Genomic DNA, 20,634 nt, shown 5'->3' on the forward strand with positions numbered 1-20,634 from the left:
TTTTACTATCTAATTTTTTAGTTTATTTAATTTAAGTGGATTAGTAACTCTTAAATTCTAAAATTTAATTGCATTGTTTATCATTACAGATTTAATTAGTACATTTTATATAATTTATATACCTATAAATTCGTTAAAGTAAGAAATTAGCTTAAATTTTTTATTAAAAATTTCACCAAATAAATTAAAAAATTGGACACTACAATCAAAATTTTGAAAAATTAATAAATAGAATCAAAATAGTCAATAGCCGAGTTAAGTTTTATATATTTTTATTTTTTTTAATCTTATTTACTGGCTTTTTTTTACCCTACAGAAATGCTCTGACGATATATTTTATTTATATTAAATCTAAAGTTTAAAAATAAATAATGATTCGAGCCCCCAATCTTATATCAAGCAATCCTAAAATCTACAAAGCAAAATAGATTATAATCCTATAGCACTCGTTCAATGTTAATTTTTCTCTGCTAATCATATCAATTTTTTATTTTTTTAAAAAAGCAAAACTATATTTAAAATCATTATTTGGTTGTGATCTTACAACTTGTCCATAACAAAAACTAAAATTTTCACAATTTTCTTTTCACTCCTTATTTTTCTTAATACTAATTTTTAAAAAAAAAAATTATATTTTTGGAGAAAATTGTAGCAAACTAACTGCTTCATTCCTTAAAAGCTTAAAACAAGGAAAAAAAAATCGTTTGAAGTATAAGGGATTATTCCCTCTTTTATATCCAAACACTGATAGCTAAGAATGAAAACAGCTGTTCGCATCCTTAGCCGGTTATTCTGAAATAACCCGCTAAGGGTAGGAATATAGACGAAGAATTGTAAGATTATATATCCTCCTATGCGTAGTAGATATTTTTGTTTGCAGCCATTTTAATTCGATTTTGATTGTGGACTTAGCATTGTTTTTTTATATTTTTGTCCAGTAAAAACTTGAAATCATTTGACGGTCCCACTAAATAGAGAGAGAAATATCATTTGAGGAGGAAAATGCATATTAGGCGCAGGAAATAAGGTTTTTTTTTTTTTGTGTGTGTGGATTTTTCTCCCTATATTACAAGAATATAAACAACAAAATATTAAGCTTTTGTAGAGAATACGTGAAAATTTAGAATTTATAGAACCAAATACAAAGAAAATAATTATACAAAGTATATGTATATACGTAAATTCTTTTATACGTCTTTTTGTTTTTCTGTACCTAAGTAGGATAAATTAATTTCACCAAACCTATTTATTGATTAATTAAAAGGCTTGGGAGCAAAATAAAACTCCCCCACCCCCCCCTCTAAAGTTCAAAGTAAAAAAAATTCTTAATTTGACTTTTAAAAAGATTCTCTGGAGGTTTCGTTAATGAAGCTTTTTTGATCTTATTTGTTCTCTCAAAATATAGTCAATAGTGGCTGCTTTAAATGGTGTAATATAATTATATAAACCATAAAGAAAATGTTATTGTTTCTCCTTGTACAAATGTAAATTTTAAAGCTACATTTTGCCTGCTTTTGTGGAATAAAAGCGTGTTGAATAAATTAAATACTTTTCAACTTAAAAGTTAAAACAACTAAAACATCACAAATAAATTTCAAACAACTTTTTGAAAAAATGCCATATGCACCGATTTGTACGAAAATTCTAAAACAAGGGTAGCAAAGAAACCACTGCAAAATAAATTATTATATGGACCACGTTGAGGTTTCTAAATCTCAAATTTTAAGGTCTTAAAATTCAAATCTGAATTTTTTTTTTTTTGAGAGATAAATAGCACGCTACCCACTTCCTTTTATTTCATTTAGAAATAAACTTAGCTGGAAATGTGAATCAACTAGTATTGGAACTTGGCTCTCGGGTACAAACCACCAAACTCTTTGCCACTTGTTCTAGGGACGGTCGGTTCAAATGTGGATCTTAAGTCTCATTTATAATATCTAAATAAATAGTTTACATATGAAAATTTATTATTTTTGAAAATTTTCTCTAAACATAAAACAGTTGCAAAAATTAGTGTGCTAAAAACATCCATTATTTGTTATTGACGTTCAGAATATTAGGTGCTACTATTAGGGGTGTCAACGAGTTGAACATAGGCGAGCTAAGGCCGGCCCGTATTCGACTTGCTTATGTATCAAGCCGAAATATTCAACTCGTGTTCGGCTGAACACAAGCAGAATACAAACCGGCTCATGAACAAGTAAAAAAAATTATAAAAGATACATATAGAAAATAAATTTATGCAATGTTACGTATCCATTTGACTTTGATCTAATAGTTGAAATTTAAAAATAATCTTTTTATAATTGAGTTGGGCTTAATATTTAGGTTAGTGGTGGAACTGGGCCCGAGCCTGAACAAGGCCCGGCCCGATGGGCCATGCTTGGGCTGGGTTTTGGGCAATACAAATACAACTTTGGGTTCGGGCTGGGCTTAAAATTTTGGGCCTGAAAAAAATGGGGCTTATTTGGACATATCCAAGCCCGGTCCGAACCCGACCCAAAAGCCCAATATATTAATTATTAGAAATAATATATATATATATATATATATATATATATATATATATATTATATATATATATATAATAGATTATTCAGGAATACACATTGAATGCTGAGTTACGCATTGAATTTCTAGTAGTAGATTCCATAATCAAAAAAGTTTTTGTGATTGTTCCAGAAGAAATGAAACATTTTGAATCTGGGCTCTTCTATCTTCTACTTATTTTTGATATTTACTTTTTTTTTTTGCTTTATTCTTTATTTCCACATAAAAAGGAAATCTTTTGTTACAATAGAACTAGAAGTGATGTGGATCATTCAAGAATCGAAGTTGATTTGCTTTATAAAAAAAAGATATCAATGGATATATATATATATATATATATATATAGAGTCCGGCTACTATGCTATCGGTAGCATGGAGCGCTCCATGCTATCAAGTTGTTTTCGATGATGCGGCTTCCAAATCGACGATCGGCTCCGTTAGACTTGATCTACACTATTGAAAGTATTTAGAAGCTAAATTTTAATTTTTTTCTACATCATTTGACTAGTGATCAAAAGATCTCAAAATGACAATTTTAATATCGATGTGGTGTGTTTGTGAGTTTAACGGTGTAAAACAATCCAAATGCGATGAAAATTTTATAGAAAATTCTTTTTACTATTTAGAGTAAGATTAGTATATCTGATCTTGAATTTAAATCTTTTATCATTATTTTTCATGAGATTTTTATTTTCAGCCGTTCAATTTTAGGCTACTTGTTTGATAGGTAAATGATATCGAAAAATTATGAAATTTAGTTTCTAAATACTTTCAATAGTGTAGATCAAGTCTAACGGAGCCGATCGTCGATTTGGAAGCCGCATCATCGAAAACAACTTGGTAGCACGGAGCGCTTTGTGCTACCGATAGTATAGTAGCCTAGTTATATATATATATATATATATATATATATATATATAAAAGGAATAAATGATATAGACTACTAGACTAGATTGAACTAAAATCAAATAACAAAAATTTATATTATAAATATATATAGTTATTTATTTATATATAAATATAAATTATATAAATAAAAAGTATATGTATTCCGGTTATCGAGCCGAACACTAGCGAGCTGACTCCTAACTTATATATAGTTCGTTTATTAAACGAGTTGGAAAATTCAGCTCGTGTTTGGTTTGTTTGCTAAACAAGTAATTTAATCTCGAACGAACTAAATGCGAGTTGGCTCGCGAACAGCGAACTGGGTTGCCACCCTTAGCTATGAATAGAAACTTATTCTCTAGATTTTTTTTTATTCAAGTAGTTTTTTTTTTTTTTTTGTGATGGGAAACAAATTAATTTTTGTAAAGAAAACTTGCTAGGAATGTTTTTTTCCTGTTTATTTTGTTTTTTTGTGAAAAGACCTGTAGCCCCCTGAAGATATGTTGTCTCATTTTGGTGGTATCACAGTTTTTTAAAAATATAATTTCTGCATGAAGTAGTATAAGATTGCTTATAATCTTTACATTTAAAATACTTTTTTTGACAATAAAATATAAAAAATAAAAGCAACTATCTTTTACTTTAAGTTGTCATCCATCATTTTGGTTGAGATGTATTGCAAGTTAACAAACCATAATAATAATACAATTTTTTTTTCTTAAAAACAAAAAAAGAAATTTCACCTATATATCAAATTATATAGAATCGGCACTAGAAAAAAGAACAACGGTGGCAAACAAGGCATTTGAATTTTCCATTAGCTTTAGGGTAAATTATATTTTAGGTCGTCAAACTATAAGCAATACAACACTTTAGTCTTTAAATTTTAATTTATTATAATTTCTGTCTCTAATTTTTTGAATTGTAGGAATCAAGGAACACAACCTAATTTAATTTGCCTAACTACCGATAAATTATTGATGCAGAAATAATATAAATCTTAATTATTATTATATCACCAATCAAAGTACCTTCACATCCATTCTACAGTAGTATTAATACTTTATCACTGTTTTGTTAATTATATTGGGTTTTGAGACTTGGTTACAAGTTAAAATTTGGAGCACAAAGTATCACACTCATCATACTTTTGAGGACCAAAATATTAATTCACCCTTAGGTTCATTACTACTAGGCCAAATCATCATGGGCATTAAATTCTAACCATGTGTGACAAAATTTTAAAATTGTGTGTGATAAATGTGAAACCTTTAAAGCTTAGGTAGCAATCTGAAAATGGAAAATGTTAAAAAGTAATTCTCGCGTATTTAACCTTGTATAATTTAAGCTTTATTTGAGATTGCGGAGAGATTACATTACATGCGATGAAAAAGTACAATAGAAAAATCGTACGTAATATTGTGTTTCGCATATCGCGATGAGTCAGTTACGGTATACTTTCTATGGCCCCAACGAAAAATGTAGAAGTATATCTCCATATGATTTTATTTCAACTTTATTTTGGGGCCGTTTGGTTGCATGTAGTTGCAACTACATTGCAGTTGTAACTGTATGTAAATGCAAATTTCGTGTTTGCTTTGATGTATTTAACTCCAACTGCTGCAGTAGGAACTGCAGGAGGAGGTCCAACTGCAGCAATTCGAATTACGCCCAAATTCGCCGCAGTTCCAACTGCAACAGTTGGAGAGAGTAATTTTAAATAAAATGCATGCTTACCTCCTCAATATTTTTTAAACAAAAATTATTTTTCTTTTTTACATTGAAGGTAATCTCACCATCATATATATAAAATAATAAAATTTTTTAAAATTATTTCTCAACTGCATGCAACCAAACAAATTATTTATACTTGAAGCGCTTTCTACTACATCCAACCAAACAAGATTCATATAGTTATAACTGCTGTATTTCTAACTGCATTCATTTTTAACTACACTGCATTTATAATTACATCTAATAAAACGCCACCTTTATTTAATAGCATCCAATAGGTCTGAATACAAAACTAAACCGGGTTTAGGCCGATACCAATGCCTATTCTTTTAGGACGGGTCGGGCCGTTTTTTTGTTCAAACAGGGCGTAGTTAGGTCCAATTCGACCCGGTCCGGCCCGGCCCATTATCGCGTCTATGCACCTCCTTCTTCCTTTTCAAACAAATGGCGCGTTCGTCGTTCTCTTCAGAACAAGATAAGGTCTAGGGTTTCCTCTCTCACTCCCCAAACCCTAAACCCTAAACCCCAAAACCCTCTCTCTCTCTCTCTCTCTCTCTCTCTCTCTCTCTCTCTCTTCGCGATGCTCCTCTCTTTTCGCGTCTCACCCTACCTCCCTCTCCGCCGCTTCTTTTTCTTCCTCTGCCGCAGCTCCTCCTCTTCCGCGCCGCCGCCGCTGCCCATGGCGGGGTACAAGGAGGCCTTCGCCCGGCGCATGGCCATGGCCGGGATCAAACCCCATCATCGCATCGGTGAGAAAAAGGCTCCATATTTACCTCCCCAACACTCCTAGTTGCGCCCCATTCATCGCGAATTTTTGCGTTCTTTCGCAGCTTTGGGAGTCTCCGGTGGCCCCGATAGCATGGCGCTCTGTGTCTTAGCGGCGGGGTGGAAATTGGATGGGTCGGCGCCGAAGGATGAGGCGTCGGGATATATTGAAGGGCTTTTGGGGATTGTTGTGGACCATAGGCTGCGGCCCGAAAGCACCGAGGAGGCGGAGATTGTTCGAGATAGGGTAAACAATATGGGTAATTTGCATCGTCTGGTTTCAGTGAATTCCAAAAAAAGATGGTTTTTTTTTTGGTCCCCAATGTGTTTTTGTGATTGCAGATGATGCTTTCGTGCAGGAATTCGGTGCGAGATCGCATGTTGTAGTTGGCCCGATGGACAGCCGAAGCAAGGCCATTTGCAAGAAGCTGCTCGTGAGATGAGGTTATTTTTGTTTCCTTCTCATATTTGTTTCACGTTTCGGCTAGTTGCTATCGTATTAATTCATTTATCTTGCTATGTAGGATCTTTATCAGTTGTTATAAGGTATAGGTGGATTCTGAACATTTCTCAACTGATAATGATAGTGTTTGTGTAAGTTGATAAGCTGTAGGCTTGATATTAGTGCGCCCTTATGTCGAATATCTTCATTGATATTTTATGGGTTTGATCATTTGTTCAAATTGCCTAAGACTTGAATGATACTCTTTTATAACCACAAACTTTGAACTTTTAATTCTTGATTTAGATTTGGTGCATGTGATTTTCTTGCTCAATATTAGAAATGCGTTTTTCGAATTCTGTCTATTTTGTAATTACTCCTGTTGGGTCTTAAATTTCAGGTATCGTAATTTTCAACGTGTTTGCGAACAGCAGCAGATTGGTATCTTGCTTATTGCACATCATGCAGATGACCAGGTCTGTGCTAGTTCTATATAATTATTCCAATTTATCTCTGTTCTTGGAGATTGTATTTAAAAGTTATTTACGAACTACAAAAAGAAAAAGGTGTAACATTTATTTTCCATAACTTGGAATTGTAGTTAATCTCCATTTGCAAGTTCTATACTCTTTTTTTTATTTATCTCACAGTTGCTAATCTTACTAATATGTTGCAAATACTCCATAAATAGAAAGTTTCCTTTTTGTCTTGTTGAATAAAATGAGTTTTTTTTTTTTAAAATAAAAATATAAGCATTTTTTTTTACTCAGGCAGAACTCTTAATTCTAAGACTATCTCGTGGTAGTGGAGTTCTCGGGCTTGCTGGCATGGCATTCATTTCACAATTGTTTCCTACACATCTAAGATGCTCCAGTGAAAGTCCCAGTAGTAATGGTATTTTACTTGTCCGCCCAATGCTTGAGTTTTCGAAAGAGGACATGTACAAAGTAAGTATGCTTATTGGAACACTCAGATATTTTATTTTCCTATTGTAGTTTAATATTTGGTTTCAATTATAAAGGACTGAGAAGGTACATAAGCAAACCAATCAAAGCATTTCTAACGCTTCAACAGGGCATAGACTGTCTATATTGTTTTGGGCTGGAAGCTGGAGTTGCATACATTTATTGTTTTAATGCATGTACTACTTGCTAACAATTCTGAGCATCTTTAATGTTTTGGTATTCATCCTCTTCTCCCCAATCATTTCTAAGATTCACGTCACTACCTTCCTTTTCTGATTCTTACTAGTTTAATACAACCTGCAGATATGTCAAGGAGTTGAACAGGTTTGGGTGGAAGATCCAACAAACCAGAACTTGTCATTTGTACGGAATCGAATTCGAGCCTCATTAACGAATCTGTCATCATGTAAGATTATTATTTGAAACTGAGATTATCCTATTAATGCTGATTCGCTTATCGAATCGTACTTTTGTTGATGGACAATGGTGAAACCACAGTTAGAGACAAGAAATATTTGATTATTTCACCTTGTGCTTTGCTTTTAATCACTTTTGTCCACAAATGTTTCACTGAATGGGAATTTGAAACATGATTTGGAAGAATTAACTCCCAGAAATGAATGGGCATTGTGCCTTTTCTCATCGATTGTTCTTGTAGACTCTAAGACATGTCCTCATCATGAGTAATTTTTAAACATCCTACTTTGTATTTTATTTCAGAATGCATCTTATTGTTATACGAGAACAATAAGTTTACCACGGATATCGGGCTTAACTAGAATATACTTGGAAAACAATTGATATCCTTTCTCATTTGAACCGTGATGTTATAGATAACATCAAGCATTATAAAAGTTCATGGTTAACATTTTTCCAAGTTTCCCTTTTGTTCACATTACATGTTTGATTACAGCTGACCTGGTCCGCTATTCTCAACAAGCGGAGAGTAAGAAAGGATGGATTTTCTTTTTACCTTATATTTGTGCGCGCGTGTGTTTTTTGTTTTTGCTTTTGTAGTACATGCCTGCTCCTCGTTGTATATTATGTGAAATTTCATAACCAGGCTTCGTTTTTTACTTCCTTTTGTCAATGTTAGTCTCTAGTAAGACATGCTTCAAACCTTCTGATCTTGCTTTATTAGTAATCAAGATATAATAGAGCCATTATTTATCCCCTCGCCAATTTACTCATGCATAAGTCTCAATATTTATAGTAGATGGTTTGACATGGTTAGTCACAATCGACCATCTATTGGTTACATTTTGGTCCTTGTTGCTTACATCAAGCATGCCATCATAATCGAGGCTCTCCCAACATTATTGGGATAGGTAGAAAATAACTTAATTTTAAGGAGGCTTATGAATGAGTTGGTAAGTTATAATAGGAGCTGTTTAGAGAACTCATATGCCTTCCTGATTCGCTTCAATGCAATCAAGAGATATGGAATGAAAATTTCCGTTTGAATTTACTTCTGGACTCCTGATGAGCCCACTTATAGAAATTTGGATTTTGATTTTATTGTTTCGTTATTTCTCGCCTTTTTCTTTTTTCCCCCTCCCCAATAGCATATATTAGATACTTTGAAATGGTTTCCACTCTTACTGGTTTAAATTTGCTTGGTCCCATTTTCAGGTGCTTTTAGGTTGGAATTGCAATCACTCATCTCTGCTTGTCGATTAACGCGTGCATATGTTGATAGTTTTTGCCATAAAATGATGAGGCATTCTGTGACTATCGATGAGGTTTCCTTCGACACTTGTTTGAGCATTCAGGGCAATCACAATACTTTACAAATTCCTGTTTTCTGGGCCTCCAAGTGGGGGATATTTTAAGCATGGTTATGTGATTTTTTTTTTCTTTTTGGGTACCTCCTAAGTACTAGAAAATTTCTTGTAATGTGGTGACCAATTCTTCAGCTATTTATGCTGTAGACATTGATTTTATGGTACAACAGGGACCAAGAAATGGCATTTACTTCCATGTTGATATTAAGTATACCTTTTCAGTTGAAGTCTAATCTTGTTTTAGTAGTATGCCTGAATAAGATATGGGAGTTTACTTCATGACTACTGTTCAGTACAGTGTAGCAATGGTATTGTGAAGAGTAAACTGGTATGTAATTTCCTAGTTGGAGTTTTGGTGTAACTTTGTTTCTTAGTCTATGTTTTTCTTGATAGAAATTCTTCTTTTCTTTTTTCAGTTCTAATGAATGCTGGTTAGAAAATCTGAAATCTTGTTCGAAAAAGAAAATAGATATCCTGTGGTCATCATTGGAGAATAACTAGTGTTTGTTTTGTTAATTTCAAATCAAATGTATCATGATAACTTTTTGTTATTTGTAGCATGGGTATGCTATTATCGATCTAGAAAAGCTCGAGCCAACAGAAGTTGATGATCTTTGCCTTTCACAGTATCTGGCCTCAATCTTGCAGGTATTAGTCGGTATTTTATTGCATTCCTTTTTTCTTTTTGTTTCCATCAACAAGAACACAACTCAAATATGTTGCCTTTTTCATATTTGTGATAGTTAATTCACAATGTGGCAGTTTATCTCTCAAAGGCACAGACCAATTCGTGGCAGAACTGCTCGATTGCTAATTAGCTACTTCCGTAAAATCCCGTGCAAGGTCAATTTATTATATTTCCACTATCCTGGCATTGTATTTGAAATCCTTGGTGTTCAATGCAAATAAATCCTTGAACAATTATTCACCTTTTGAACTACTATGCAGACCTCCCTTTCCGCAGCTGGTTGTTACCTTTGTGCCGCTCCACGGTCCAAAGGCTCAAAAATTTTGATCTGTTGCTTGGTTGAGTCGCCTCAGTCATTTATTGTTGATTTTTCATCTACATACTCATGTCGGGAAGAACAATGTACTCTGCCCAGTGAAATAGCTCAGATAATTAAGGAAGCGGCATTGTATTCTAATGAATCAGCTGCAGAGGTTTTGAACATCTCTTTTCTGAATGCAAAATGTTCAATGGATGTTCTAAGTGAAGCAAAGAAGCTCGATATTATAAGTGAGTCAACTTTGAAAAGTATTTCCTTACTGAGTGTAGAAGAACATGAGAAGTTTATTACCACTACAGAAGCTCAGGATAATCAGGAGTCGATGCATGAAATGAACTTTTCTGGTGCTTCAAGCATAACTATTCGTCGTGGCGAAGCATGCCACTTTATGAACAGGTTCTTAATTACATGGAATTCTGCTGAAGATGCTATAAAATCAGATAGAGATCAAGACCATCTTTGTGAGTTCTGCTTGGGCGACCGGGAAACTATATTACACGTTCGACATTTAGTTGATGCTGATTGGTTGTTTCTCGCAGAAGTTTGTAGGATTCGGGCAGTGGGTGAATGCCAGTGTAATTCAGATGTTTTTACTTGCAAGCCAAATGAGAATGAAATGGAGAAACCTAAATATTCAACTTATATGCAGTTGTCAGCTGCGAAGGCACTCCAAGCCCTGAAATCTATTCCGGTTTCTGCGAGAAGGGCACTCCCTGCACTTGTTAATTCTCAAGGCTTACTACTAGGTGTGCCGGTATGTGCATATATCAATTATTTGTAATCAAAGCATTCATTTTTTTGGTTAGTTTCAAGAAAATTTATATCCTTCTCATTTTGAAACATTTTCTCTTCCTTTAACCGCATAATAAATAAGGCAGTTCTTTCTCTCTCTCTCTCATGAAATATTTGTCACGGTAGCCATGTTTTGTTAGGCGCCAAATTTTCCTCACTTATATGCATAATAAGAGGATTGACTAATCTATTGGGCTTTTGTAACAGATATGCTGTCCATAATATCTGAAACTTAATTAATGTGCTAGCGAAGAACTATCTATTATCTTTGGTATTTGCTATCGACCTGCTAATGAAAATAGATGTACTCATGGTTATTATGAGCTAATTCCTTTTCTCCTCATTTTCCTTCAGAGCATTGGCTTCAGATGTTGTCCTTGTCTCTCGGTTGCCACAGTATTCAGTCCAAGGGTGCCCCTTGGAGGAGGTTTCACTTTGTACACCTGAACTGAAGCAAGAAGGTGATGTAAATTTTGTTCTTGTGGCGAGAATCAAGATATGCCCAACGGAAACATGCTGCATGGGTTATTTTCACTAGCAATTGCGTTAGTTCCCGTTCCTTGCAGATTGTTCGTTGGTAATGCCCTTTGATCTTGATCCAGTCACTAATTTGAGTTCCATTGAATTGTTACTTAACATTTTTTAAGGTAGAGATCAGATCAATTTGTAGTCAAACGAAGAAAAACACGTGAAAGATTGTGCAGCACATGTTTCTCATTTTTGTTTGAAAGCCAAAATATATTACTCTGGTGCTATGCTATAGTATGGATCCGGATTCTTGGTTAGCCAATATTTTGTTCTGTTTGTTCTTTACCTCGCTAAGTTAAGCACTCGCACGAATAATACGGCAACCTTTAAGGTCTAACTATTAATGAGATGCTGCCAGATTTGGTGATTGTCTTCCATGAGATGGGCTTGACAAAGAGTAAGAACATCTGCTGTTCTTCTTAAACAGGTACATACTATAAAGACAGGCAATCGGACGTGCAATGGATGCTTTGCTCAAAAGTTTCTGCCTCTTATTACTGTGAGTTGATGGCTTTTGAGTGAATATCGCCGCTTCAGCCTCATGGAGCTGCTCATGCATTATTTGGGACATCATATGCCTTCCTCCAGGTTCTTCTTTTGCTAAGTTTAATATTTATTTCCCTGTGTGGTGAAGGAAATAGTTTTGTCCTTGCTGAGGTAGAAAACTATGAACTTCTTTTATTTGTATATTTCTTTTCTTTCTTTTGTTATTTTTATAATTTTGAGCCAATGTTCACAAGAATCATTAAATTAGTTGCACCACCAAGGATTTAAGTACACAATGTGTCGTTCACAAAAGTACATGTATGCTGACACACTATGACATGAAATAGACATTTCGTTTGGCACTAATATATTCTAAATGTTTATTATATGTCTTTATCAATTTTTTTGTACTTTATTGATGCACAGTTTGCTACTATCGAAAAAAGGGGGATTTGAGTCGTACTATTGGCACAGGTTGTTTTGCCTTGATATCTTGTAAACACAGTATGAACACTCTGTGCACGAGCTATTCCAATAGGTACTTAAATTCTTTTGCACTATATTTAGTTCAGGAGTTTAAAACCGTTGCCTTTGATTTTGGTTATTTTGAAGATTAGCAAGGCTCAAGATCACAAAAATTAAAGACCACTCAACCCAAATGGTTTAGTAATATAAAATTTGCATGGAATAGTATGACTATATGTATCAATCATTTTTTTAATTATTTTACGAGAAACTAATTTGTAACACATATTACCTACAATTTTACATGTTATGATGACATGCAGGAGAAATGATAACAAGTAAATACATTAATTACTAAACAAACAGTGCAAATACTGGCTCAGTTTTGTCAAAGGAAACAAGTAATGAAATGAAGTAAAACATCCACTGCACCTAACACACCAAGAACAATGAACTAGCCCACTGTAATTATTTCGCTCCTTTTATAATATATTAACAAGTATTTTCCCATTAATTTCCACCGAAACGGACGGTGTTGACAAATATGAGTAAAAAAATTGAAATACATGAGCTTGCTGCTTCCTGTTTGCCTTCCAGCCATCAAGATAAGGATTTTAAGGATGGCAAAAAATATGAAGATCACAATTTCTGTTAGGGTTTTGTATTCATTCATCTTGTTAAAGTCGAAGTCGGAGAAGAATCAAAGAAGAAGAGAAGAGAGGATTTCAAGTCTATTTTGAAGTTGTTATATGTGACAAGATGAAGTTTAGGTTGACAACTTAGCAAAGCCCTTAATGATGTTGATTTGTTTCTTTAAGGTTACTTCAGTATTGTTTACAACCTAATCAATCTTCAGTGCTAGTAACTTTCACTTTCCTGACTACTGTCACTTTAAGCTGATAATATTAGAATATTATTATTGATTAAGAAGATTTAAACGCTAGAAACTTTTGATTTCTTAATGACTTAGGCCTAGTTTAGTAATATGGTGGTTAATATGCTTCTCCCATGGTGGCCTAGTTTGGTGCATGTGATGCTCTAATCGATCAGGCACGGTTAGTATTTTTTATAGCGAAGGAAAATTTATTACTTGTACAATGTGTATGCATATATTTTACACACAATATTTTTAAAATTCTATTATAAAAATTTTAAATTCTCTAATTATTTATGTATAGACTTTGTGATATTGATCACATCTGTGAGATTAAATTTAGATTTTGTAATATTAAAATATTAAAAAATAGATTGAACGCAGGTAGTCCACTAATACTTTGGCGTGTACGGAATCTGTTATAACGGTTAAGAGGGTTGGTCGGGCGACGCATGTCGCTCTGAGCTCCGCCCCAACCACTCTTTAATGTGACTAGCGATGGCTTTGTGTTCTGAATTGTATATATGTAAAATATAGTATACACTATTTATATAGAATTATTTTATAGAGTCAAACAGTATCAACTTTGATGTAATTATTCAACACATATTTTATATGGAATCGATTCCAACATGGAAAATATTTTTTGAAGAAAAATAGTAAAGTTTATAATATACTTATGTTTTACGTCATTTTGTTCAAAAAGTACGTCCCTAATTTTTTATGTTTGTATAACAATAATAATGAGATATACACTAAGCTGTTGTTTAGTTGGATATAAGTATAGTATTACTGTAGATGCATGTGATTCAAATGCAGCGGTTATTGTTGTATTTTTCTTGTTTGATTGAATATAATAAAAAGTCTTGCCGGTATGAATAATTTGTTTAGTTTTATTTAGTTAGAAATTGTATATCTAAATTTGTTATTTTACATATATAATTGTGAGATCATCTCTAATGTGTGTGTGTGTGTGTGTGAACGCATGCATGGGAGTCCGGCTATGGTATTTTTAAAAGCACCAAGCACTTGATGTTTATAAGTTTTCCATCCTTAGATCTATCCTTCTGACTAATTTGATTTAAATTATGTTATTTCACCAATCGGACACTCAACTTTAGGAGGCCATGTGCGTAGAGTCCGGCTATAGTGCTTTTAAAAGCACCAAGGTAGTCGGTGCTTATAAATTTTTTACTGTTAGATAAATATTTTTGATCAATTTCATCTCTTAAATTATGTGTTATTTCACCAACCACTCTAAGAATCATGTGCTCATATTTGTGGCCACAGATTATTCTACGGAGTGGGTTGAGGCTGTGCCACATTTTTGTTTCTGCTTCTGTCCGATACCGAGATTCTAATGATCCGAACTGTTAAGATGAGGCCTTCTTCTCCACTTGACTCAAGGCGGGGCCCCCTACACACTGTTTGGTTCAGAGTTAAAGCCGCGGGGGCGGGGGGGGTGGGGGGGGGGGGGGGGGGGAGAGAGATAAGGGTTTAATTTTTTTATTTATAATTTATAATTTATAATTTAAAATAAATTTAAATTTTTATAAGTTTAAAATTGATATTTATAAATTTAAATTATTAATTTAATTTTTTAAATTTAAAATTTGATATTTGATATTTTTAAATTTAAATTTAATCTAAAAACAAAAATTTAGAACTTTAAATTTTTGAATTTGAGATTTAAAATTTTAATTTTTATTTTGAATTTTTTAGTTTTTTAATTTTCAAAGTTATATATTTAAATTTAAAATTTTAATTATAAAATTTAAAAATTTAAATTCAAATATAAGGAGCAATATTATTATTTTCTATTTATAATTATCCATTATTCTTTTTATTCTATCTTATCTATTCAAACGCTATTTTTCTTATTTTCGAAAACTTAATTTTATCATCTAAACGCAAAATTGATCTATTTTAGGCTTAACCTTGAACTTATACTTATTTCTGAAATAACTAGCTCTTAGTTAATTTCGAACCGTACAAAGCCTAAGAGATCACTATTAATCTAAACATAGATTTATCCAAAGGTCGAAAACTTTCAAGCACTAATAACTTAGTGCACAATAACCTCAATCTGGTACCTCTCTTTTGTCACTAGTCTTACTATTTTTTTTTTTTGTTTTTAATTCTCAACGCTTTTAGAAGAGTAGTTGTATGGATTACAACTTTTTTGGGTGGTAGACTTAGTATTTTTCGAAAAGAAAGAGGAGTCTTAAACCTATAACTTATTTTGAATTGCAAAAAAAAGATTGGCTAGTTTTGCATTTTTACAAAAAAGGCCACATTTTTTATTTCTACATATTTTAATTGATTTTTTTTTTTTCAAATTCATTAAAATACTCATATTTTCTTTCTCTCCTTGCTTTCTTTCTCATTTTATTTCCCCTCACTCCTTCATCGTCCCCATGTCGCTGTCACACTCCTCCCCAACCTCACGGACGAGCGAAAGTACGATGACGAAGCTGGGCTCACTCGTGGCTGTTGCTGTTTTTGGCGTTCTCCGATAAGGTCGCCGTGATAGAGGCAAGGGGGGCGCCGCTTGGAGCATCGCCAGAGATAGAAACGGAGGTCGCAAAGGTAGAGGGCTATAATTGCTAGTCAAGAATGCTCATGAAGCATATTCGCAAGCGGGTTCAGAAGCATGACCGATGATAACCAGATGATGGCGATAATGAGAGAGAAAAATCTAGCGGACGACGCGATGTTGCACGATGTAAAAAAAGTTGCACTATTTGAACATAAAATTGTACTATTTGATACGTATAATAAAATATAAAATAGTATAATTTTTTTCTAAATAGTTCAATTTTTTCAAATAGTGCAATATCAAATCGTTCCTTAGATTTTTTTTTCTCTCATTACCGCCGCCACCTTGTTGCTGCCAGTCGTGCTTGCGCACAAACATGCTTTCAAAGCATTCTCAACTAATGACCGTCGCACTACTTCTCTGCCACCTCTGTCTCCATTTCGGGCGAGGCTATAAGCAACTACGATGATGAGCAGGTCAAGTTCACCATTTTCCTCTCACTCGTGAGGTACAGCACGACGTAGGCTAGGTGGAGTTAATGTGGAGACCGCGAAGGTAGAACGAGAGCTCGAAGCTGCCACCGGTGGCGGAGACGTGGGCCCATGAGGAGCAGAATAGGAAAGATGAATTGTTTAAGGCAGAGTAATATTTTGGCCCATTTTCAAAAATTTTGACATGTATATATAAAAATAAGAAATATGACATTTTATTAAAATACAAGACTAGTGATTATTTTATTTTATTATTTATTTATTTTTGCAAAACAGTGGATTGTAATCCTACAGCAATCCCAATAATATAACTACTGAACGAATCACTTGAAAAAGACTGGAAGCTAGAAAGACAATACATCTTTATTTAATCCTGCAGCTCCAGTATCTCGCAACATTTTCTACGAAGAGCAAATAACGACGGGTAAAAGCATATATAGTGACATAGAACCCCGTGAATCGTAACAAAGTTCAGTCACATGATGGTGCAGGTGTACTGATCGGAATCTTCCTCGTAGACGACATTGTAGCCGGCGCCGTTGCACCAGGGTCCACCACTGCCGCTGCAGCCGCAGCGGCAGCCGCCACCGCTGCCGCCACCTCCACCGTTGCCATCACTGCAGCCGCAGCGGCAGCCGACACTGTCGCTGCGGCGGNAAATGGCCGCAGCCGTAGCCGCAGCCGCAGCCGCAGCCGCAGCCGCAGCCGCAGTGGCAGCTATCTGGGGGGACCCATCCGCTGTCCTCCTTCCCGCACGAGCAGCACCGGCGCACTCCTCTCCCTCCTCGGCAGTCGTACCACGGGCACGGGCACGGCTGCTGGCAGCAGCCCGGCCACACCGGATAAGGATACGGCACCCCCACTAGCTTTGTCTTCGTCGGCGGCGGAGGGGTCGGGGGCGGCGGCGTTGGCGGTGGAGAGGGAGGAGGGGGCGGCGGAGGCGGAGGCGGAGGCGGAGGGGGCGGGGGCGGCGGTGGAGGAGGAGGAGGAGCAGGAGGAGGAGGGATCTGGACGTCCTTGATCACCTTGCAGGCCATGCAAAGCAGCTTCTTTGACAGGCGCTCGGGATCGAAAGGGCCGGAAATTTTGACGGTGTTCTTCTTCTCGTCGTATACGATGGTCTGGATCTTCTCTCGTTCTCCACGTTATTAACAAAAATTAATGCAGTCAAAAAGGACGAAGAGAGAATGCGAAATAACTATTTTTTTCCGAAAATTTAAACTATCCGAGAATTTCAACTCTAAGACTTTTTATTCTAATACTATGTTAAAATATGCGGCGATAGCTGCTGTTCTCCACAAATTTATGCTGACAAGAGAGCAGCTTTTTTCTGATATTTTATATTCGACAAGTGCACGGAAAGCTTGAATAATTGAGAATACCTTGGAGCTTGCACAGAACCTTTTTGATCTTTTTGTTGCAGCGGCAGCATTCCAGGTCTACTTTTAGGATTAATGTGGAGACCTGCAGTTGTGCAGTCGCAGAAGTAAAAGAGATTGGCACACACTAGGAATGTGAAAAGTTAAAACAGATCGGCACTTTGTATACTAAGGCAAATTTAAGATTCTGCAGACCATGGACTGAGCACTGCAGAACAGAAAAAAAAAAAAAAGAAACTGCAATAATACACCCAGAGAAAGCAATCAAACGAGCAAGCCTTCAACTGGTCGTTTCTGTTTATCTCTAAAATGAAGCATCAATGAGATTCTAATTAACTCAACATCTTCTGCATACTGAGAAACCTGCTGTTTGTTACTACTTGATGTAAATTTGATTTTTTATTCAGTGAAAATACTTGGTTAGCTTTCGGAAAAAAATTGAAAAAAGAAATATCAGAGATTTGGAAATTTGAGCACCTTCTCAGCCATTGCTTAAACCGATTGATCCGAAGATCAGAGAGAGAGAGAGAGAGAGAGAGAGAGAGAGAGGAATGAGGGGAACAAGGGGAATCAGGCCTCTCTCATTTCGCCATGTAAATTGGAGTTAAATCATAATTAGATTACAATAGAATATTATCTATCTATACCTGTATATTATTGCTTATAAACTTTGCCTTCTTGACCGTTGCCTTTTTTTTTTTTTTTTCCTTCATAATGATCAAATTTATTATTTTTCATCACCATGCGATTTTTTGTCTTCCCACCTGTGCTCTTCCTAATTAATATGTTCACATGCTTCATTATTTTCTACACAAATCAATTTTATAAAAAAAATAAATTTTTTTTTTAGAGGGGACACAATAAAAATTCATATTTTATTATTTTTTTAATTTTTTCTCTCTTTTTTTTAAATTGGGTGCTATGAAATTAGGGTTACGAGAATCGTAGCGTGACAAGTAGGAGGAAGTAGCGATGAATTTGGAGTCGGTGGGGGAAAAAAACGATGAGTCTGAAAGATCTGTACAGGATCGACGTGGCTGTAACTAAAGAGGAGCTCGATGCTGACAATGGCAGCGAATGCGACGTGGATTAGAATTCGCCTTCCCGATATCGACAGCGCAATTAAGGTGCTTATAGAGAGTAGTGATCTACTATTTCTTTTATTATTCTTATACGTAAATTATTTATTGAAAGTATAAATTTTGTTATATCTATTTCATATTTTTTATTTATATTTATTAATTTCTCATAACAAGTAAAAAAAATGTAAATTTATTTTATCTTGTCAATTTTTTATTTTTTATAACATCAATCCACCCTAATGTACAAATAACTTCACTAGTTTAACATTATAAGAGATAAACCGGAGGACTCCAAATTATGTTGGAGCTTAGGGTACACTTTATTCGTCAGTGAGTGCTCTGGTGGAGCCCGTACGGGTTAGTGAGAGCGAGTGAGAGTTACGCGCACCTCGTAGAAACCGAAAAGAATAAGGTCTCAAGGGGACCCTTCAAAGTGAACCCAAAGCATCTTCCTTTTCCTTTACGTAGTTTCACCAGTAACATCTTACATCGTCAAAAAATGGAGATGTGACGCCACATTTCCTATAGGATCATCTATTATAAAATTAATTTTCATTTTAGCATACTTAATTTTTCTAATCCTTTTAATTTAATCACCGTCCAATATATCATAATTGAGTTGAAAAATTTAGCTCTATTATATTTTATATATGAGAATATTTTAAATTCTAAAGTGTCACAAGAAGATATTTATTGTTTGCAATAAAATTAATTAAAAAGATTTGTGGAGATGATCTAATGGCGGCGGGGAGAAATCCTTAATCTTTGTTTAGAGCAAACGCTCGATGAACAACCGAAAATGAACCGTAATTCCCCATTAGTCCCATCATTTTTTTTATTCTTTTTGTTTAAGAATCAAAAAGGGGTTAGTAAATCCCCAAACCAACATTATCAGGAGTCGAAGCATGAAATGAACTTTTTCGATCTGATTCTTCAGGCACAAGCATTCGCCGATCATGGGGTTCGAAGCATGTTATTCTAGGAACAGATTCTTTATTTCGTGGAAATCTATTGAAGATTCTCAGGGAGATAAATACCATCTTCGTGAGTTCTCTTGCGCGGCCCGGAAACAACCTTCATAAGTTCCATCCTTAATGATTGGTTGTTTCTCACATAGTTTTGTAGGATTAGGGCAGATAATTTTGGAGAGAATTAAAGTAGAATATAACAAGAAGAGCAACAAAAATATACGTGGTTCGGCTTAGCCTCTCAAAAAAGTATAAAAGAAAGTGCTAAATTATGTAAAATAATTGTTTTTGCAAAAAAACTAACTGTCCCTAGAGTAAGTGGCAAAGATCTTGGTGGTTGGTCCCCAAGGTTCCAAAATCGAATCCTAGTTGATTCACATTTCTAGCTAAGTTTATTTTCAAATGAAAAAAATAAAGCGGGTATCGTGCTACCTATTTCTCAAAAAAAAAATTGTTTTTGCAAAAAATGTTAAGTTGAAAAAAAAATGATGTTTTTATTATTCAATGCTTCCCTCACGTTTAGACTTGAGAATGATATTTTTATTATTTAACATAGACTTTTTTTTTAAAAAAAAAAAGGCTTTCTTCATAAAAAAGAAAAACTCATATATTCTAATTTTCTGTCTATTTAGCTTTTAAAATAACTAATTTTTCTTGAAATTTGTTTTGCTCACAGTTTATGAGAAACCATGTTTTCGTTTTCGATTATTTTTCCCCGGAAAACAACCGTGTTTTCCCATTAATTTTCATAAGAAAAACTACAAAATAAAGGCACTGACAAATATGAGAAAAACGCCAAGTTAGATGAGTTTGCTAGATACTTCATGTTTCCCCCGTAGCCATCCAGATAAGATCTTTTAAGGATGGCCAAAAATGTGAAGATTGCAATTTTTGC

The 20,634-nt window shown here is 34.6% G+C and overlaps 2 protein-coding genes across 4 annotated transcripts; one reads left to right on the forward strand and one right to left on the reverse strand.

The window, feature by feature from the left end:
- LOC109716565 lies at positions 5,634–14,724 on the forward strand. 2 transcript variants are annotated; one of them, XM_020242090.1, is made up of 13 exons: positions 5,634–5,921; positions 6,003–6,197; positions 6,297–6,381; positions 6,780–6,855; positions 7,150–7,326; positions 7,648–7,750; positions 8,977–9,086; positions 9,687–9,776; positions 9,891–9,971; positions 10,077–10,889; positions 11,282–11,504; positions 11,883–12,043; positions 14,571–14,724. In XM_020242090.1, the coding sequence occupies exons 1-11, from the start codon at positions 5,753–5,755 to the stop codon at positions 11,372–11,374; spliced, it is 1,992 nt and encodes a 663-aa protein (XP_020097679.1). In that variant the 5' UTR covers positions 5,634–5,752; the 3' UTR covers positions 11,375–11,504; positions 11,883–12,043; positions 14,571–14,724. The 2 variants fall into 2 exon arrangements, with proteins under 2 accessions (XP_020097679.1, XP_020097678.1); XM_020242089.1 differs by lacking the exon at positions 14,571–14,724 and having other exon boundaries at positions 11,883–12,341.
- LOC109716497 (protein PYRICULARIA ORYZAE RESISTANCE 21-like) lies at positions 15,945–18,403 on the reverse strand. Of its 2 annotated transcripts, none has more exons than XM_020241976.1 (3): positions 18,337–18,403; positions 17,693–17,774; positions 15,945–17,448 (listed from the first exon to the last, which is right to left on the reverse strand). In XM_020241976.1, exons 1-3 carry the CDS (start codon positions 18,400–18,402, stop codon positions 16,925–16,927), a joined length of 672 nt encoding a protein of 223 aa, XP_020097565.1. In that variant the 5' UTR covers position 18,403; the 3' UTR covers positions 15,945–16,924. The 2 variants fall into 2 exon arrangements, with proteins under 2 accessions (XP_020097565.1, XP_020097566.1); XM_020241977.1 differs by lacking the exon at positions 18,337–18,403 and adding an exon at positions 18,167–18,324.

The sequence above is a fragment of the Ananas comosus genome, linkage group 10 (genome assembly GCF_001540865.1).
Source record: "Ananas comosus cultivar F153 linkage group 10, ASM154086v1, whole genome shotgun sequence".
NCBI lineage: Eukaryota > Viridiplantae > Streptophyta > Magnoliopsida > Poales > Bromeliaceae > Ananas > Ananas comosus.